Consider the following 19561-nt stretch of genomic DNA (forward strand, 5'->3'; position numbering starts at 1 on the left):
CTGCCCCTGGTGGCCGGGGGGTGGGGGTTCAGGGGGACATGAGTGGGGGCCTGGTGGAGGCTGCCCCTGGTGGCTGGGGGTGGGGGTGGTGGGAGACATGAGTGGGGGCCTGGTGGAGGCTGCCCCTGCACTGCTGGGGGGTGGGGGTGGTGGGAGACATGAGTGGGGGCCTGGTGGAGGCTGCCCCCGGTGGCTGGGGGTGGTGGGAGACATGAGTGGGGGCCTGGTGGTATCTGCCCCTGGTGGCTGGGGGGTGGGGGGAGACATGAGTGGGGGCCTGGTGGAGGCTGCCCCTGACTGGTGGGGGTGGTGGGAGACATGAGTGGGGGCCTGGTGGAGGCTGCCCCTGCACTGCTGGGGGGTGGGGGTGGTGGGAAACATGTGTTGGTGATCAGTGGTGCAAGGTGACATGTGGGTTGGCTGGTGGGCATGGCCATGGTGGATGGGTTGCCTGTGGGACATGAGCAGGGGTGCAGGGTAGTACCCTGTGGTGTGGGCTGCCTGCAGGGGCCTTGGAGGGTGTAGAGGGAACACCTGGGGGGACCCACATGGCCATATCACGTGTAGCATTCCCCTGCAACACCGGAATACACGTACCCAGCCAAATCGCGTGTGAAACTTCCCGCGCACCCCTGAAATCCACGTACCCGGCCAAATCACGTGTGGAACTTCCCACGCACCCCTGAAATCCACGTACCCAGCCAAATCGCGTGTTGGACTTCCCGCGCACCCCTGAAATCCACGTACCCAGCCAAATCGCGTGTGAAACTTCCCGCGCACCCCGAAATACATGCACACGTTATTTTTCAGTCAGCGGGTGTCCGTGTTTGTGGGTACCCCTTTGCACGTCATTTGTCCTGGAGGGCCACAGTATTGGACATTCATCATAGCTGTATATAGGTGCTATTTGTTGGCGCACCTTTTGGCGCACATTTTTTACAGGCGCAGGGACGCTACCGCCTGCTTTCTTGTGGCGGTCGTGTTTGTGCCTGTGCGCTGGTTTGATCGTGCGCTGTTTTGCCCTATTCGATTCCACTAATACGTGTTGTAAGCGAGCGTGTGGGCGTTCCGCGCACTTGCACCCTGTACTTCCCCCGTGACGCCCACATTTTGGCAAGTTGTTCCCCATTCCGAGTGTTACGCCCCGTGTTCCGCCTACTTTTGTAGCGTGCGCCGCGCTATGTGCGATTTTCGCTGTGTCCTATGCGATTTTCGCTGTGACCTGGCGCACGCCGTTAGATGGCCTGTGCGCCAACGTGCACCACGCACTTTTTTAGCGCACATCAGATGGTTTTTTAGCGCACGCCCTTCCATGAATCGATGTGCGCTGCTTTTCGTGCGATTTTCGCAATTGCACTGCGATTCGCACGGTTTTGCCCACTTGCGCCGCGCTAATTATTCCATGAATCGGCCTCTTAATCCCCTTTTCACATTCTCATAGGTTTGAGATGTATGGGTCAGGTTAGGAGTTCGGACACAGAACGGAGAACTCTTGCTTTTGGGCATTCCGACAGGTGACATCCTTTGTTTTGTTGAAGAGAAAACCCTCTTAATGATAGGCCACGATAGGACTTTTTCCAAACCATTTTATGTTAAAAAAAAAGTCGATAGAAATCAACAGTGCCCTTGTGTCCGAGTCTTACTCCCCATTCGTTACAAAACCTTCTGAATGGTTTGTTACTGCTCTGATTTAATTAACTTTCGGCATCAGTGCCAGAAATGATCTGCTATTAACTTCCATTTGTTACCAGTTTACTTTCCCATACCTCTTTAATCCTCATGTTCTACACTTAGATTGTACCTGCTAGAGGTTCCTCGTCTCTGCACCTTGTGTATCATGGTTTATGGTCTCGAGTCCAAGCTCATTATTTCCACTCAGTATAGATGTTAAATCTATAAAACACTTCAGCAGTCATTATCATGTGATAATTGCTCACCCCAAATTATGTCCAGGGCAAGTCAAAGGCGTAGTGAGCAAAGGGCAATTATCTACAAGAGAATGACAGCGCAGTAAGTCTATAAATGAATTAGCAACTGTGTTGCTGTTGGTTGATCCCAGTGACTCTGTAGTGGATGGTCCGAACTAGTCCTTTCTGACTTTTTACCCTTTGCTCAATGATCCTCTCCAGCTTGGCCCAAGTCATCAGCCTTACTGTTCATGTATGTCTTACTCTCTCAGTATGCAGTCTCCCTCTGTATTTTGCTGCCACTGTGCACGACAGGAATATTGGTGCTGCAAACCAGCTAACCTTCACTGTGTTGGTTCCAGTGCTCTTTGGGCATTTGTTCAAAATGCAGCCAGGTTACTGCGAGGCAGCATTAGCCCAACTTGTTTGATCTCAGAGACTGAGTCACCCTTTAATAGTTAGTCACTGCATGCCCCAGGGCTCGGGACAGTGATTCAACCGTATTTTCTTGAAGAATACTTACTAGGGAAATAATGGTTTTAACATCACAAAAACAAGGTGGTCTTTCTTACTTGCATTGATCTGAATTGTTGCCCAGTTAGTGCAGTCAAAGTCTTTCGTCATGGCAGAGTAGTGGTTACTTAGCTTCCGCTTCCTGTGACACCAGTTTTTTATGTCAGGATGTTGGGAGCGCAGTCTATACCAGGCGGTATGGAGAGCATTTTGAGTAATCTGGTTGGCTGAAGAGAGCTAGATAACAAAACCTGGTGCCATTATTATTTCCAGCCCAGAGCTTAATCCTCCATTGTTAATACTCCATGCTAAGTACTAGGTGGGCATTAGTAGGCTTTGTGGAACACTCAGCAATGTGATTTTGGGCAACAGGCATTATCACATTCCCTCCATTAACAGGTCGCAACTAGTTTGAGCTTCAGTTACCAGCAAAAGCCTTTCAGGTTCTTCCATGCAAACTAGTTTCTTATGGCCAGACAACAAAAACATTTAGTTTTCAGCTTGGCATAAATTGCTGCCTAATCCTGAATTTTGACAGGCTTCGGATCGGACTACCAATCTGGCGTGCCCAACAGCGTTCATGGAAACACTGAACTACACCACAGCATCCTTGACAGTTGCTTCAGGCGATTGACTGTCATCATGCCATCTAGACACCAAGAGCCACTCCTATGCGCCCAGCTGGGTACAGTTTTCAGTCATTAAGTTCCTGAACTCTACACTTACACTGGTACTTGTCTATATGAATTAATTATGAAATAAACATGAGTTGATCTCTATTTGGCCTTCATATAACGGGTAGGATGCATTCTGTTTCATTTAGTCTTTTCTCCCTCTGACTATGGAAGACAACATTCACAAAGTGAAATGTTACGTTGATATGATTTGTACTGCGACCTGCTGCTATTTTCATGGTCTCCAGGTGCTCTGGCAGATCTGAAAAGTAAGGAGGTGGGGAGGGAGGTTAGTTTGTTGGATTGAGAGGGAAAAGTGCAAGAGAACTTTGATGTGCTGTTGGTAGCTTCCAGATTGCTTCCACCAGGCACATTAAGTGCACCCATTGGGAATTGCCTTCATAAACTTTGTGAACTCCCCAGTGCATGCCGGAATTGTAACACTCGTCACTATGAAGTCAATGTTCAATTGCTTGCTGCCTCACAAATTGGCTTTTGTACTCCTGTTACAGGTTATTTGCGCTCTGATGCTAGATGTTTCCCTCATACTCTAAAGACTACGGACAGGGGAAAGGTCATATGGCCCAATGGTTGGACAATTGTTTGCTTTACTGTTCTTCTGGCCAATCTCTACATCAAGATTCCCTTTGCCAATGAGATATCTTATTATTTTACTTGCTTCTACTATTTCCTTTCCTCTTCCAACTGTAGGTCACCGGCCTGGCCTGCCACATAAACCAGCTTTTTTGTTATTTCCCAGTGTAGTTCGACATGTTCTGTCGACTAACTTAATGTCCCGTATATTATATACATATTGCACTCACATGGCATAAACGGTATGCAGTGTTTAGAACGAAATAAACATACTGACAAGCTTTTTCAGTGAACCTAAATAACGAAAAAAAAGTCTAATTTTTTAGTAAAAGTATATATGGGGGTGGAGTAAGGGATTAAAAAGGGTGGGGAGGATTGGTGGTAAAAAAATCTGTGGAAAGGGGGGCTGAGGGGGACCCCCCAAATTAAAAATGAGAAAAAAAGTTTGTTATTTGTGTTGTCGTTATCAAGACATGAAACCGGCATAAACAGTTAACAAGATCTGCATGATATTCCACTGTGACCCTGTTTCAGCCATGTGGCTCGACAGTCTCTCAAGCAATTCACGACCAATATAGAAGCAATGTTCAGTTTCCATTCCTAGGGTTTGTGGTTCTGAAAGTAGAGCTTAAATAGGTGTTCTAGGTATTCTGTAGAACGTGATCAGGTCTTACCTTCTACATCCTGCCCAATGGAGAGGCCTGCCCATTTTCGCTGAAAAAGAAGAGAACAGGAATCAATGACATGAACTAAATAATTGCACGCCACAGATCATTTAGGACTTCTTTAGCAGCTTTCGTCACCATTTTCTAGACCCAACACACTGTACAATGATAAATGCACAATAAGCTAGACAATATTCATAAAAAATAACAGTGCTTTTTTTTCTGTTCTTCACTCTGCTGTCCTCAACCCCTTCTTCATTCTTTTCTTTCTTTGAACACATTTAATGTAAGATCAGCTTAATTATTCATTCATCGTATAGCTGGAGGAGGAAATGACAATGCATTACTTACCGTAAAAGCATTTCTGATGGTTGTATCTGCTTAGATTCACATGCTGTGCATAGGTCCGACATCCAGTGGTCACTGCGGAGTATTGCATTTTGTTTTTCGTAGTCGAAAAGGGGACGTCGACAAGGCGTGTCTGTAACACTATCCCTATAGTGACGTGCGTTGTACCCACAATCCCTCACGCGTCGAGGTCCCTCTGTTTGTATTTTTCTGCCCTGAGGGAGCCTTATAGACGTGAGTGAGTACAGAAAAGAGAGATATAAAGGAAGTCTATGTTCCTTCCATCCGAGCGGGGAGGAAGGGTGGGCGCATGTGAATCTAAGCAGATACAACCATCAGAAATGCTTTTACGGTAAGTAATGCATTGTCTTCTGATGTTTGTTAATCTGCTTAGAATCACATGCTGTGCATAGACTAGCGAGCAGTACCCGGAGTTGGCGGTGGGTTATGAGAAGGAACAGTAGAGAAAAGATGTCTTAATACTGCCTGTCCCACCTGGGAGTCAGATCTAGAGTGTGCATCTAGACAGTAGTGTTTTGTAAAGGTGTGCACAGAACTCCAGGTAGCCGCTTTGCAGATGGACTCAAGGGGAACATTTGCAATGAATGCTATGGAAGCCCCAGTGCCTCGAGTGGAATGTGCTCTTGGCTTGAAGGGTAGTTCTCTCTTAGCAAGAGTGTAACAGAGAGTGATGCATTGAACAATCCATCTAGATATAGTGGATTTTGAGACCGCATCTCCTTCTCTTCCTGCTGCCACCGAGACAAAGAACTGATTAGTCTTTCTCAGTGGTCTGGTTCTTTCCATGTAGAACATGACAGCTCTGCGTACATCTAGTGTATGCAGACTTTTTTCTCCCGAGCTGGAAGGGTTTTGAAAGAACGTTGGTAGTTCTATAGTTTGGTTTACATGAAATTTCGAGATGAATTTAGGTGCAAACCTTGGGTGTGTGCGTAGAACCACTTTATTTTTGTGAACTGTTACAAAGGGGTCTAGTACAGAAAGAGCCTGTAGTTCACTTACTCTCCTAATGGAGGTGATAGCTATTAGGAAAGCAGTCTTAAGGGTGATATCTTTAAGAGTTGCCTTGTGCATGGGTTCGAAGGGAGGGCCCATGAGTCTGGAAAGTACCACATTTAAGTCCCATCCGGGAGCTGGGTTAGCTATCGGAGGGTGTATCCTTTTTACCCCCTCCATGAAGGCTTTGATAACTGGTATCTTCCACCACGACACTTTAAGTTGGGAAGTGGTGTATGCAGAAAGTGCCGCTAGGTGGACTTTAATGGAATTGAATACTAAACCTGAATCCAGTAAATGGGTCAAGTATAGAATAATGTCAGTAGGAGAGCAGTCAACTGGGTTGATGCTAGTACCTCTACACCAGATAACGAATCTTTTCCATTTGCTAGAATAGCAGTGTCGAGTATTAGGTTTTCTGGCTTCCCTGAGGATGTCCATACATCTCTGTGGGAGTTGTAAATGTCCAAATTCTATGATCTCAGGAGCCAGGCTGCTAAGTTCATGGTCTGAGGGCATGGATGCAGTGTCCTGCCCTTGTCTTGTGACAGCATGTTGTACGGGCAGGGAAGTTTCACTGGGGGAGATAGGGACATCTCCATCAAGTGAGCGAACCAAGGTTGCCGTGCCCACATAGGGGCCACTAGTATCATGGTAACCTGCTCCTGGTGCATCTTGTGCACCACTTTGTTGAGAAGGGGAGTCGGGGGAAAGGCGTAAACAAATTTCCCTGACCATTGAATCAACAGACCGTTCCCCTTGGACTGGTTCTGGGGGTACCTGGAGGCGTAACTTTGGCATTGTGAGTTCTCCAGGGTTGCGAACAGGTCTATTTCCGGGAATCCCCATTGCGTGAAGATGTCTAAGACGATGTCTTCGTGCAATTGCCATTCGTACTCTTCGGGCAGGGGGAAGTCTCTGCTGAGTTTGTCTGCTAGCAGATTGAGTTCCCCTGGTACATGTTGTGCTAGTAGGAACATGTTGTGTTTGAGAGCCCACTTCCATATATTCTGGGACAGCTTGGACAGTCCTGGAGAGTGAGTGCCCCCTTGCTTGTTGAGGTAGTACATGGCTGTGGTGCTGTCTGTGAGGACCATCACTGTCTTTCCTTGTAAGTGTTCCTGAAAGGCTTTCAGTGCTTTGAACACCGCTAGTAGTTCCAGCAGGTTTATATGCTTGGATGCTAAACTCGGAGTCCACACTCCGTGTGCCGTTTGATGGGATAGGTGAGCCCCCCATCCTGTAAGGGATGCGTCTGTGGTTAGAGTGGCTTCCACTGCGGGTGTGGCAAAAGTTTTCCCTAATAACAGGTTTTCTTTTGTCCACCACCGTAGCGAGAGAACCAAGGCCTGCGAGACCACCACTAGATCGTCCCATTGTCCGCTGGCCTGACACCACTGGCTGTAGAGCCACTCTTGCATTGGGCGCATGCGCAGGCGCGCGTGAGGTACCAAATAAATACATGACGCCATCATCCCTAGCAAGCGCATTGCTTTGCGTACCGTCACCTCTCGGCCTGCTACATAATGGGGAATTTGAAACAGCATGTTTTGGACCCTCTCGTTGGAGGGGAATACGAGGCCGTCCCTTGTTCGAATTAGAGCCCCTAGGAATTGTTTGGTTTGGCTGGGGTCTAAGCTGGACTTCTTTTCGTTGATGGAGAAGCCCAGTTGGGACAAAAGGTCTACGGTCTTTTGGGTATTGGAGAAGCATGTTTCGTAAGAATCCCCTGTTATGAGCCAGTCGTCGAGGTAAGGGTATACCGGGATGGATAATCTGCGCAGGTGGGCCGCTGCCACTGCCAGTACTTTCGTGAATACCCTTGGTGCAGATGCTATCCCGAAGGGTAGTACTCTGAACTGGTAGTGTTTGTCCTCTATTTTGAACCTGAGGTATTTTCTGTGCGATGTCAACATTAAAATATGAAAGTATGCATCTTTCATGTCCAGTGTTGTCATGTAATCCCCTTGTGATAACAGTGGGATTACCTCCTGTAAGGTCACCATACGAAACTTTTGGGGTTTGACAAATATGTTCGCTGGGCGCAGATCTAATACAGGGCGCATGGTTAAGTCCTTTTTGGGTACAAGGAAGTACACTGAATAAATACCTTCTGTTACCTGTGATAGGGGGACGGGCTCTATAGCTTCTTTCTTCAGTAGTTCTTCCACTTCTTGAAGAAGAATGGAGAGGTGTTGCGGTGTCATGCGCCGGTTCCGTGGGGGTTTGTACTTCGGGGAACCGTTGAACTCGATGCAGTATCCGTGGGCTATGGTGGATAATACCCAACGGTCTGACGTGATTCCCTCCCATGCTGAAAGGAACGATGTTAGCCGGCCCCCGACCGGTGATGCATGGGAGGGGACCCGAATTTTCGGGTCATTTGCTGGTATTGGGCGTGGAACCTCTGGGGCTGGAGCCACGACCTCTTCCTTTGCCACGGCGTTGGCCTCTTTGACTGAACTGGGTGTTACCCTGGTTGGTGGGCCAGTTGGAGCCAGAGTAATATTGTTGTTGTTGGTTCTGCTGCTGTCTTTGGCCACGAAAGGAGCGTTTATTACCATAGCCTCGCCTGTTAGGGGGCCTAGAAATTTGATCAAGAGTTTTGATGGTATCAAACTCTTTTTTAGCATGTTCTAGGGCCTCATCTACTGCTTTCCCAAACAGATGCGTCTGTTCAATGGGTTATTTATGAGGGAGGCTTGGGTTTCGGGCTTAAAACCTGAATTGCGTAGCCAAACGTGGCGCTTGAGAAGTATTCCCTGCACTAGGGAGCGGCCAGCCGTCTCAGCGGCATCTAGGGAGTTTTTAACGATGCCCTGGTTTACCAGTGTGCCCTCTGATATTATAGCTAGCAGGCGAGAACGCAGAGGTTCAGGTGCTTCCTCTGCTTCGCTGCGCAGCTTGTTCCACTGTGCATCTGCGTAGCTAGCTAAAAGTGAGTTGTTATTAGCAATTCTAGTGGAGAAGGCGGCGGAGGTCGTGATTCTCTTCCCCAGTGCGTAGAGTTTTTTGCCTTCTTTGTCTGGAGGTGCTTCACTAGTGGATAGTGGCACCCCTGCTCTTTTTCTTGTGTTGGTAACCACAAGGGAGTCCGGAATAGAGTGTCCTCTGATGTATAAAGGGTCAGAGGATGAAGGGCTGGAGAGCTTTTCTATTCTAGGGTTGACCCCTCTTACTAGAGCTGGGTTAGTAAGGGAAGGAGAAATTCTTCTTTTAATAGAAGCCAGGAGAGGAATAGATTGGCTAACAGGGGCTTTTTCTTTGATGACTTTTTCTACAAAGTCGATGTCTGGAAGAGTTTCCCCTGTATCAATCTCAAAATGCGCTGCTGCCTTGCGCAATAGTGCATTGAGGGAAGGTTGGTCATCTATGGGAGAGGAGTTCCCATGTGAATCCTTGAGAGGAGAAGGGAGAAAGGCATCAGGGTCTGAATGTACTGATGGGGATTGCCAAGGCTGCACTGACGGTGAATGCCAGGGCTGCGAGGTAGCTGTATCCTCTTCAAACCCTGTAGGAGTGGTGTAAGGATCTTCTTCGAAGCCCTCTTCCTCAAGTTCTACCTCTTCTTCTCCACCCAAACACTCCTCATCTTCTTGGAGGTATTGCTCCTCCTCAGTGAGGTCAACCAGCCTAGGAATCTTGACTCTAGGGTCATCCTGTGGCCATTCTCTTTGTCTTTTGTGAGTGGGTGGGTCTTGGTTTCCTAGAAACCTTTCCATTTTCTCCATGCAAGAATGGAGTCTTTCAAGGGTCTCATGGGGTACCCCTGAATAGTCTAGAGGGGGAAAATTAGTGTTTTCGCCTTCGAATCGTTTCGAACGCTCCCACAGCGTCGACGAGAGGTTCCCGTCTCCTTCTGAAAAGCCTTCAGGTAGTTCGGAAGCGTCCTTTGGAGAAAGGGGCAGTTCCTGGCTACTTTTGTGTTTTTTCGACGCGGTATTCGACGTTTGTTTCGTCGTCCGCGTACGTTCGTCTTCGGCGACAATTCTCGCTAGGCTCTCGGCCACGATTTTGTCCGTCGAGGGCTTTGGTGTCGACGTTGTGTGCGTTGCGCGTTGTACCTCGACGGTCGCTCTATGGAGCGTTGCGTCGGATGTTTTTGGGGTAGCGCCCGTGTTAGATGGAAGCCCAATCGCTGGTCGCGGCTGCGTTTGCGGGTGGGGCTTGTGACCTTTACGGTCTGCGGTAGACGCCGGAGTGCCCTGCGTCCCCTTCGGCGCTGATGGATCCTTCGTTCTCGACGAAGAAGAGCCGTGGGTAGTGTGTTTAGCCTTATGGGGTTTGTGTGCGTCCTTGTCGCCGGGGTGTTCATCCCCATAAGCAGGGCGTGAGCCGAGCCCGTCGGGGCCGGGGACGGACGACGAGGAGCGTGAGCGCTCCTTCTGGGGGTTCATGACTTCCGTAACGGACGTCGAGTTATCGCACTCCTCGTCACTTTCAGTAACAGCGGCAGCGGGTGAGGAAACTGACTTCGACATCGCGTAGTCTGCCCACCTCTTAACCCTACGTTCTTTAAGAGTCCTGGGTTTTAAGAGCTTGCAGGCTGCGCAGCTGTTCTCTATGTGATCGAGGGGTAAGCAACGATTACAGAGCTTGTGCTTATCTTTCCAAGTATATTTGCCCCTGCAGCGTGGGCAAAACTTAAATGGTGTCCTCTCCATAGCTGAGGCAATAATAGCTGGCGATAACAACCCCAAGGGAAAGAAAAGGGAGAAAGAAAGACATTCTCAAAGAGAAGAGACAAAGTTCTAACCCCCACTCTCCCTACTGTAAGTTGGCCGTCGAGGCCAGGCCACGTGTTCGGCAGCGCCGAAGGATCTCCTCCGCTCTTCCTCTCCGTCGAAAATAGTTCGGCGGAGAAACAGCTTCGCAGCTAACGTCGAGGGGGAGGGATCGTTACCAGTATATTAAGTTATGACAAAAGGACCGAGGTCCGAGGTAAGTATAGCAATGTCTCTCTAGGAGCTCCGCGAAAGGCGACCAGAAACTGGGCGGAAAAAAACAATCTGAGGGACCTCGACGCGTGAGGGATTGTGGGTACAACGCACGTCACTATAGGGATAGTGTTACAGACACGCCTTGTCGACGTCCCCTTTTCGACTACGAAAAACAAAATGCAATACTCCGCAGTGACCACTGGATGTCGGACCTATGCACAGCATGTGATTCTAAGCAGATTAACAAACATCAGAAATGACTTTCCCAGAGAAGACAGAATTGCTGGCAGAGTGGGGACCTGCACTTGCCACATGGAACCTCAAATGCCTGCCCTCAGTCCCTTTAATCCTATTTGAAAATCATCCTTCTATATTTTTACCCCCGTATTCCTATTCATTCACATGCCCCACTATTCCAAAGTGTTGGCAGCACTGCTCTGTGCACCACAAATGGGTTCATAAACAAATCCTAGCATACCTTTCAAGTAATGCGCACTGCATGCGGAATCCCCAGACGTGTGGACAGAGCCCTGCCTAAAGAGGGTGGTTATAGAGTGTTGAAGGGGAAATTCCCCAATGCCAGTGCAAAACTACACACTATCATGTTCATGCTCCCTACGGCCACTAAGGTGATTCCATAGTGCTGTGTGGGCATCTGGTAATCAGTGAGTAGTGCAAACAACCCTGCACTCCTCACAACTCTCTCACTAACTTCATGTTCTATCGGACCTGCACCACAGCCATGATTGGTGATGGGATGCAGCAGAGTTGGGCACAAACGTAATTGGTGGCAGGCATTGGGAAGCGCAGACTGCGTTGACACTGACATTAGGTTAGTCTGCTCGGGGCCCAGGCACAACCAGAGATGTGCGACACATGTGTCAGCGAGATCTCCTTGCCAGAGAACCAAAACAGGGGTCCCATTGGTGCGAGCCAAATCCGTAGCCCATTCTGCATGATGGAGCGATCCGCTGCAGGTAGAGATTGTGGCACATGGGTAGCCCAAGCGGAATTGCGATTGGGTTACCATTCAGTACATACACGCATTGTGACTAGATCTGCGTTTATAGCTGGAAGGTTTTGACAGGAAACCAGGTACATTGAACTATGATCCTTATTAGTTTAAAGTACCATTGAGCTCGTTTTAAAGTACATTTTTCTTCATGATGTTTTTCCCTTTCAGGTTTCACCTTTTGGCCTGTTTTAGGTACCCTAGAGTATGCCTTGGCTCACCATGTGCATTTACATGTTTTATATGCGACTGTTTCCCCTTTTTATTTGCAATTTCGGGTATAGTTCAGCAAGAGGGTTTTTATCCTGGTTTTGTTTTAGGATTCTTTATTTTCACTTGGTGAAAGTGAATGCAGGTATGCTGGTGGTTACTAGGAGTACAGGTTTATGTAGTAGAAGCGTTGAAACTAATAATCATTACGATTTTACTTTTTCTTTTGTTTTTCTCGTACTGTCTCTTGTTTTTACTGTTTGGTCATGTAGACTCAGCCCTGATGACGGACCTGCGTCGGAAATGCATTAGCACTACATATGGAATATGTTTGCCTCGCATTTCACTATTGCATGAAATCATTTTGAATAATCATTGTCGTCAGCACCTTCATTCCGTGCTCTGAACATTGACACTGATTTTACATGGTAATTACACATGATGAATGCATTTGAACGGTCACTTTTGACCCATTGGTAGAGTACGCAGCACTGAGGGAGAGCCCTGCAATGGTGTATGTGTAGTCTGCCTCAGAATGTACCAAACGTTACCCAAGTCACATCCTCGCCTCTACCCCCTCTACTCTTCCCCCCCTCCCCCCAAGAATCTCTCCCCAGGTCACTCTGCTCAACGCAGGGCAGGCCATCATGCACTCGATGTCAGGTTGTTAAACTGCAGATGTGTACATTAGAGACTTTTTATAACGGTTGTGCAGCTACCACAGCGTGGCTTCCCGGCGCTAGAATAGAAAATGAGAGTTTCCAAGTGGATCTGATATGTAGACCTACGATTGGGGAGAAGCGATCATTGTCTATAAAACAGTTGTGCCTTTTAGGGGCGGTTTTCCCTAAAGTCTTGCTGTGTATATTAAAGACCGACATCAGCCAAAAAATGTTTTCTAAAGGCTGGCATATATTGGTGTTAAGTGCTAGGGGCGTTAAGGAATCGTAGGTTCCGCCTGCTCCCGCAGTGAATTAATGCCAAGGGTTTTCCTGCAAAAGGGATATTTCTGTGCCATGAACGGCAGTGTGGCAATCACTATAGGGAACGGAGAGTGGAGGTGATGTGTGGGTAGCCAACAAAGCTCTCCTCATCACTGACCTGTTCTAGGAAAACATACTAGACATCCTAACCGTCCATCACCAGCCCTGGCTCTCTAAGCACAATATCAGCCCCCTCAACATCAACACGTCAAACACCATCAGGATTACAGCAGACCCGATAGTGGTGGCATAGCTATCAGAGCACCATCAGTGAAAATCACAAGCCTGCTCCTAACCAAGACACACAACGCCTCTAAAGCTTGCTTGATGCCAGGACTGCTAGCCCCTTCAAGGTTATCTGCAGACTCCCTTAGAAGTCCCTTTACTTCCAGATAGTTCTCTCAGCTCACTCAGTATACCTTTCCAAACTTAGTTGATGACATAATATACACTTTTAGGGTTGTCGAACTCCAGGCTTTAGGGTCGGAATCCTGACATGTTTTCTGTATATCCTCCTTTAATACTCAAGAGAAAAAACGTGCATAAATTTAGGATCATTGTATGCAAATTTCTCATGAATATCAATGAGGGGTATCCTGAAAACCCGACAGGTTTACGGCCCTCAAGGCCTGGAGTTGGACAACTCTGAAGGACAACTTGCTGAAAGTAAATACTTGATGCAGGAAGCAAGAGCGTGCCATTGACCAGTGATCCAGTAAAGGAAGCATATTGGAATCTAAGATCAGAGACGTCCCACAATTGGGGACCTGCTGACATGATGCGCGGAGAGAAAAGAAGCAAACTAGCAGCACGAACGATGGACCACACATATAAAGTCAAGGAATTTGCAGATTTCAAACACCAAAGTGATAGGTCATTATTATTATTATTACTATTAATAATTATTATGATATTTATTGAGCACAGACCAAGCTTCGAAAAGCAACAGAGCGCTTTACAGAGGTAAACAGTACAGATACATAACATAGCTCTTTTCGGAGGTGACAACAGAACAGACATACAGCAGCGGTAGGATACAGAGGGGCACAGAGGAGGGGTACAGTTGTACAGAGTGGCAGAGAGGGGCGGACAGCGTCTCGCGAGTCAGGTGGCTGCAGGTGTGGGGGGGGGTGACATGATGGCCTAGGTGATGAGGCGAGACTCCTTGAAGAGATGGGTCTTGTGTTCTTTTCTGAATTGTAGGAGCGTGGAACTGAGTCTGATGCCGACAGAGTGGAGGTTCCATAGTCTTGGGCGTAGGCAGAGTAGGTTTGATTTCTTGTTTTTTCATTTTTGCATCAGCAGATTTCAAGCCTGCCCATGTCCTGACTTCTGGTGGAGCACTGTCTGCTGGAGATGCAGAGTTTCTCCGCAAAGTAGCTGCAGGAAATGTGGGCGACTGCCTTATAGATGATGCAGCAAGTCTTGAAGGTGATTTGTGCGTGCAGTGGGAGCCAGTGAAGGTCGATGAGGGCCAGGTTTATGTGGTTGTAACTGCATAGACCATGGAGGAGTTGGGCAGCCGTGTGTAGGACACTTCTCAGGGGTGCAAGGGAGGACTTCAACGAGGGCATTGCACCCATCGAAGTGGAATAGGATCAGTGCTCGACGGTGGATCTAAAGCTGGCCGGAGGAAGGAAGGGCTTGACTTTCCGCAGGAGAAAAAGCCGAGACCAAGCTGTCTGAGTTTTCTTAGCTGTGTGTGTCTTGAAGGAGAGGTCTTTGTCGATGTGGAACCCGAGGGACTTGGCACAGGAGGTGAGCTCGGGTGTGAAGCCCTTAGGGTTCATGGTAGGTAGCTATATCTGTATGCCTGGGTGCTCAGTGTTGTTGGTGAGGAGTAGGAATTCGGTCTAGGAGGGTTTGAGCCTCAAGTATGGACTGGACAGCCAAGACTGGATCAGGGAGAGCCAGGTTTTGAGCCTGTGGATGACCTTGGCTAAGTTGATCTTGAGGTATAGCTATGTGTTGTCGACGTACTGGTGGATGTGAATGTTGTGTGAAGCTAGGAGGGCTCCGAGCAACTCCATGGATAGATTTAGGTTAACTAGGGTGAGAATGGAACCCTGCCTGACACCAAAGGTGACTGGTAGCATTGGTGATCTAGATGAGTCCATCTGAACAAACTGCTGATAGATGTTGAGGTAGGACTTGAACCAGCCTAGGACAAGGACGCTGATCTGCATGCATCGATTTAGAGTGTCCATGAGCACCTGATGGTCTACTGTGTCGAAAGCATCTGAGGGGTCGAGCAGAAACAGGAGGCAGTGGTGGCCCTCATGAAGGATGTTAAGAGCGTCGTCAACCACCTAAATGGTAGCCGTCTGCGTACTGCCTTTGGACCCGGATTGGTATGTTTGGAGGAGATTGTTGGTGTCGATGTATTGCTGCAGTTGCGTGACTACCACTTTCTCAATGATCTTATCTAGTGTAAGGGTGCAAAAGTACAAGTGAGACACAGTGGTGCTAAGCTTATAATCAAAGACTTATCTTTCCCCATTTCTCTGAGGGGTTGCCCTACCTCAACTAAAACACTAAGGACTCTGTCAGAATGTCTTGTTAAATAATAAGTCTGCTGTCCTGTGTCCAAACCTATTTCCGTCCCTTACACTGAACTAAGGAAAAACTCTGCATCTTCTTGACCCAGAGAGAGGCTTTTCTCACTCTGGATACAGGCCTTTAAAGTTCAGTTTGTGGTCCGGAAACAAAATGACTGATTCCTTAAACACAGTTCACAAGTGCCAATTCCCAAACGGAGTGTTGTCTGGTTCAGTATCCGACCAGGCTTAAGTATAGAACTTTTCTTTCTTCCAATTCAAAACCGTAGCGCCAAGTCTGGTATACTTTTCTGTCAGACTGGACTATCAAGCTCAGATTTCCAACAAATGTCTTTCTCTTTCACATGGGTCACAGACGCCTCTGGGTTGTTTTCGAGTTCTCCCTGATGTGGTCAACTACTCTTCTGTATGTTCCCAGACCTCATTTATATTCTCTCGCAGCACTTCCCAAATTGTTCTGGGCCGCAAACTCATGACCATGTAATTCCTTCACTCTTGTATGGACCCTAGACCCTCATATGTTTGGCTTTTGTAGATACTGTCGCACCTCATATGGGTCCCGGACCCTCCTAAACTGCTCTTGTGGGTTCTCTGTCCCAACTTCGTTCTCTAACCCACAGAACAGACCTGGCGTATGCTCCTGCCAGGTACTTTTCCACCAGTGTTGGATTACACTCTGTCTTTTTCCTCTTGTTTTCCTCAGGGTCCCTGACCCATCTACTTTGGCTTCGCCTTTGCGGTTCACTTGAGTTCCAGACCCCTTTGTAATGGCTTCCCAGGATACCTGGTATACTCTCCTGTCAAGTGTCTACTGATGTGACAGATCTTTATAGTCTCTCCGCTCTTGATGGTTTAAGGGTGGTCTATGACCTATGTGTTATCTGTTTTAACGCGTGTCGGAATACCCAATCCTGTTTATATTCATACAAGACGGTAAATACCTATCACTAATATAGAAAATTATGACAGCAATTGAGTTTATGTCATATTATTATTTGATTCTAAATATGTATTGATTTACAGCCTGAATTACCTTGACGGACCGAACCGCCGCCATTATTAGATTGACCAATGCAATCGCCACGCCCTCCACACCCCAAGAAATTAACATAAGGTTAGCAAGTTGGCTACTTTCCACTTTTTCTATGACCAGAACACCACTGGTACAAGATTATTTGATGTATTGAGTAAGTCTTATACCGGTTTCATTTTTATTTATCCTGTAGGTGATAACACGGACACATAGGCGCCATGTTTACAGTGTCATCTTTTTTTAAACCAATTGCGTCCTGAAGACGGGTCCTGCCACACTATTGATGAGCTGTAGACTGCAACAGTGCTGCCCTTGGCCCCAGAAACACATCAAATTGTTGACGCCATTATACTATGTTTGTGTATAATTGCAATGTGATCATCACACATTATTACTAACGCCACTTAAACCAACGATTGTCAGTAAATTGTGAATGCATTTTTATTTGATAACAGCCAAAAATGCAAATTGGCGTTTTCTTCTCTCTTTTGTGGCAATATACAATTGATGAACGCACTAAATGTTTTTTTTAATGTATTTTGAGATCTGTGAAATGTGATTAAAATATGTTGAATATACTATCTTGACTGTGGTGATAGATATAATCTAATGGAATCTCCACTTTGAGAAATATTGTTGATAAGTAGCCCCTATGGTGTGATAGAGGTGGGTAGCTAGTGGTTAGTGTACTCTTTTGTCAGGTCCTCAACCCTCTTTAGGCTCCCTTTGCTCAGTTCCAAACCCACTTGTGGACCCAGGCAGCACCCATGCCTTGCTTTCAGGCTCTTGCTGCGTGGTGGCCTACTTTGGCTTCTCTGGCTCTCTGGCCAAACTTCTGCTCCGTCTTACTCTGCTCCCGCTCTCGTCCACGTCCTGGCTCCAGCTTCAGGGAGACTGGCTGCGCGGCTTCGCTCCAGGTGGCGTCCCAACTCCTCTGTGGACTTGGCTTCCGTTTGCTTTCTTGTAGTCTGCCGGATCTTGGCAACACCCTTCGAGACGGCCGCTTCTCCCCACCAGTCATCCAGGTCCAGAGCTGGTTCCTGTGCTTCTCCGTCTGCAGCATTCAAAGTTCACTCTCTGTTCCTCGGGCCTGGCTTGATGAATGAGATTGTACCTCTTCTAATTTGTACTCGGCATAAACAAAAGGCATGCTATAGCAATGAGTGTGCAAGGGATGGTTCCCATAGGTATTCTTCATTACTCCATCCTTCCTCCTCGACACAGTGCTGAAATGATGATCATCACAAAGTTCAGTAGCACTCTTTCATCTCAGTACTTTCCTGGGACGTGATTTCCTCAATACTACAAAAATAGCTAGAGGTGTAGGGGACCACAGGGTACTGAGTGGGGTGAAAGGAAGGAGGGGACAAACAATAGGGGAATATTGCTTTCTCCCAAAGTGATTGGCACTGGTCGCATAGAGGGCTTCCCTCCCAATGAGATTCACCTACTGAGCACCAAACCCAGGGGGACTATCTGGTAGCAGTCTCACCTCACTGGCCTCATGGGAAGGGACCTCCCCCAGGAAACAGCGACAATACCAGGGTATTTGTCACGCTAGGAAGGGAGGATGGGGCGATAGTTACCTAGGTTGTCGGGATCCAGAGTGGGTTTCTTTATTGTAGGGATGATTTTTCCTGTCTTTAGGGTCGGTGGGAAGGAGCTTTGAGTTAGGGAGCTGTTGATGATCTCCCGGTAGGGAAGGAGAGCTTCTGCTGGGAGGGTCTTGAGGATGGATACTGGGAGGATGACTTCTGTATACGATGTGGCTTTGAGGGCGGCCAGGGTTTCTACCAAGTCCTCTGTCGAGAGCGTCTTGAATGTTATCCAGGGTGTGGAGATTTTGCAAGGAGGGACGTGAGGTGCGTCTGTGGATGCAGAGCTGGTGTCTATGTGCTGGCAATCTTGCTGAATTTGTCAATGAAGACTGTGTTGATGGCAGTGGATTTTTTGATGGTGTGGTAGGGCAGGGTCGGGTAGTGGGTTGACACAGTGCTTGACCTCTTTGTAGAGGACTCTGCTTTTGTTGTCAGCTTCTGCTATGGTGTTCTGATAGTAGGAGGCCTTGGCTGTGTTGATTAGTTGTCAGCAAGTTGCTCAGATCCTGGAGGAGCACCAGGTCGGATGAGTTCCTGGAGCAGCACCAGGTTTTCTCTTGTTTCCTGCCGATTCCTTTGCTGAGGTTGAGTTCTTGTATGTACCAGGTTGCTGACTATTTCGGTTTGGAGGTGCATTGTTTCAGTGGCGCGTGTCGGTCGACGGAGGCTGAGAGGGTGGCGTTGAGTGCTTCCAGTAGATTCTCGCTGTTTGGTTGGGGTGGTCAGTCCATTTGAGGTGGACGATGGTGAGGTCTTCCGTGAGGGCTTCCACCGGGTGGTTATTGAAGGACCTCAAGGTTTGTCTGATGGGTTTCTGCTGGGAGTGCAGGATGATGAATGCCATGGCCAGATCGTAGTACCAGTCATGCAGGAAAGGAGAGCTGTAGTGGAGAAAAGGCAGTGTGGTGATGATTAGGTTGAGGTTACCTTTCTAGTGTGTTGGGTCTTTCGTGTGCTGTGTGAGGCTGAGGGTGTCGAGAAGGCTGTGGAGAGCTTCCTTTATCGGTTTGGTGGACTTGTTGCCTGGGAGGTTGAAGTCACCTAGGAAGATGTTGGCATGTGTGAGACATGGTGGTGACAAGTGGGGCAATAAGAACCAAAACCTGTGCCTGGCAGATCTATCCCCACATTGATGCAATGCGAAGAGAAAACAAAGTGCAATCCACATATCAAGTTGTCACCCAGGAAAAGATGCATGATGGCAGTAATACCCAAAGGCTCCCCAATGTGGTAAGTCAAATGAAGCTCTACAGTGACTAGACAAGCTACTGCCTGATGGCAGTTTCCTGCCTTATACTCCAGTGTGTTAAATCAAGGGAAACCGAATGACCACGGCTAATTTCCCAATGAACAGCGTAAGGGATTACCTACAGGTATTTCTTGATGGGTTGTGATCCAAAGACTCCCCAACATAAGTTAGGAATAATATGATTTTAAGCAGAAGTTGCATACATCATGTTGGACACTGACAATAGTTTTCTGATATTGAGATGCACTAAAGAGACAATA

The 19561-nt window shown here is 47.7% G+C and overlaps 1 protein-coding gene across 3 annotated transcripts in view; it reads right to left on the reverse strand.

The window, feature by feature from the left end:
* NSF (N-ethylmaleimide sensitive factor, vesicle fusing ATPase) overlaps positions 1 to 19561 on the reverse strand; it is a 1025749-nt gene that overhangs the window by 753415 nt on the left and 252773 nt on the right. For all 3 annotated transcript variants that reach the window (XM_069634162.1, XM_069634161.1, XM_069634163.1), the window contains one exon: positions 4363 to 4402. In XM_069634162.1, coding sequence (XP_069490263.1) covers positions 4363 to 4402 — 40 coding nt within the window. The remainder of the gene's footprint in view (positions 1 to 4362; positions 4403 to 19561) is intronic.

This window comes from Ambystoma mexicanum, chromosome 13, assembly GCF_040938575.1.
Source record: "Ambystoma mexicanum isolate Mex_15411 chromosome 13, UKY_AmexF1_1, whole genome shotgun sequence".
In the NCBI taxonomy this organism is placed as follows: Eukaryota; Metazoa; Chordata; class Amphibia; order Caudata; family Ambystomatidae; genus Ambystoma; species Ambystoma mexicanum.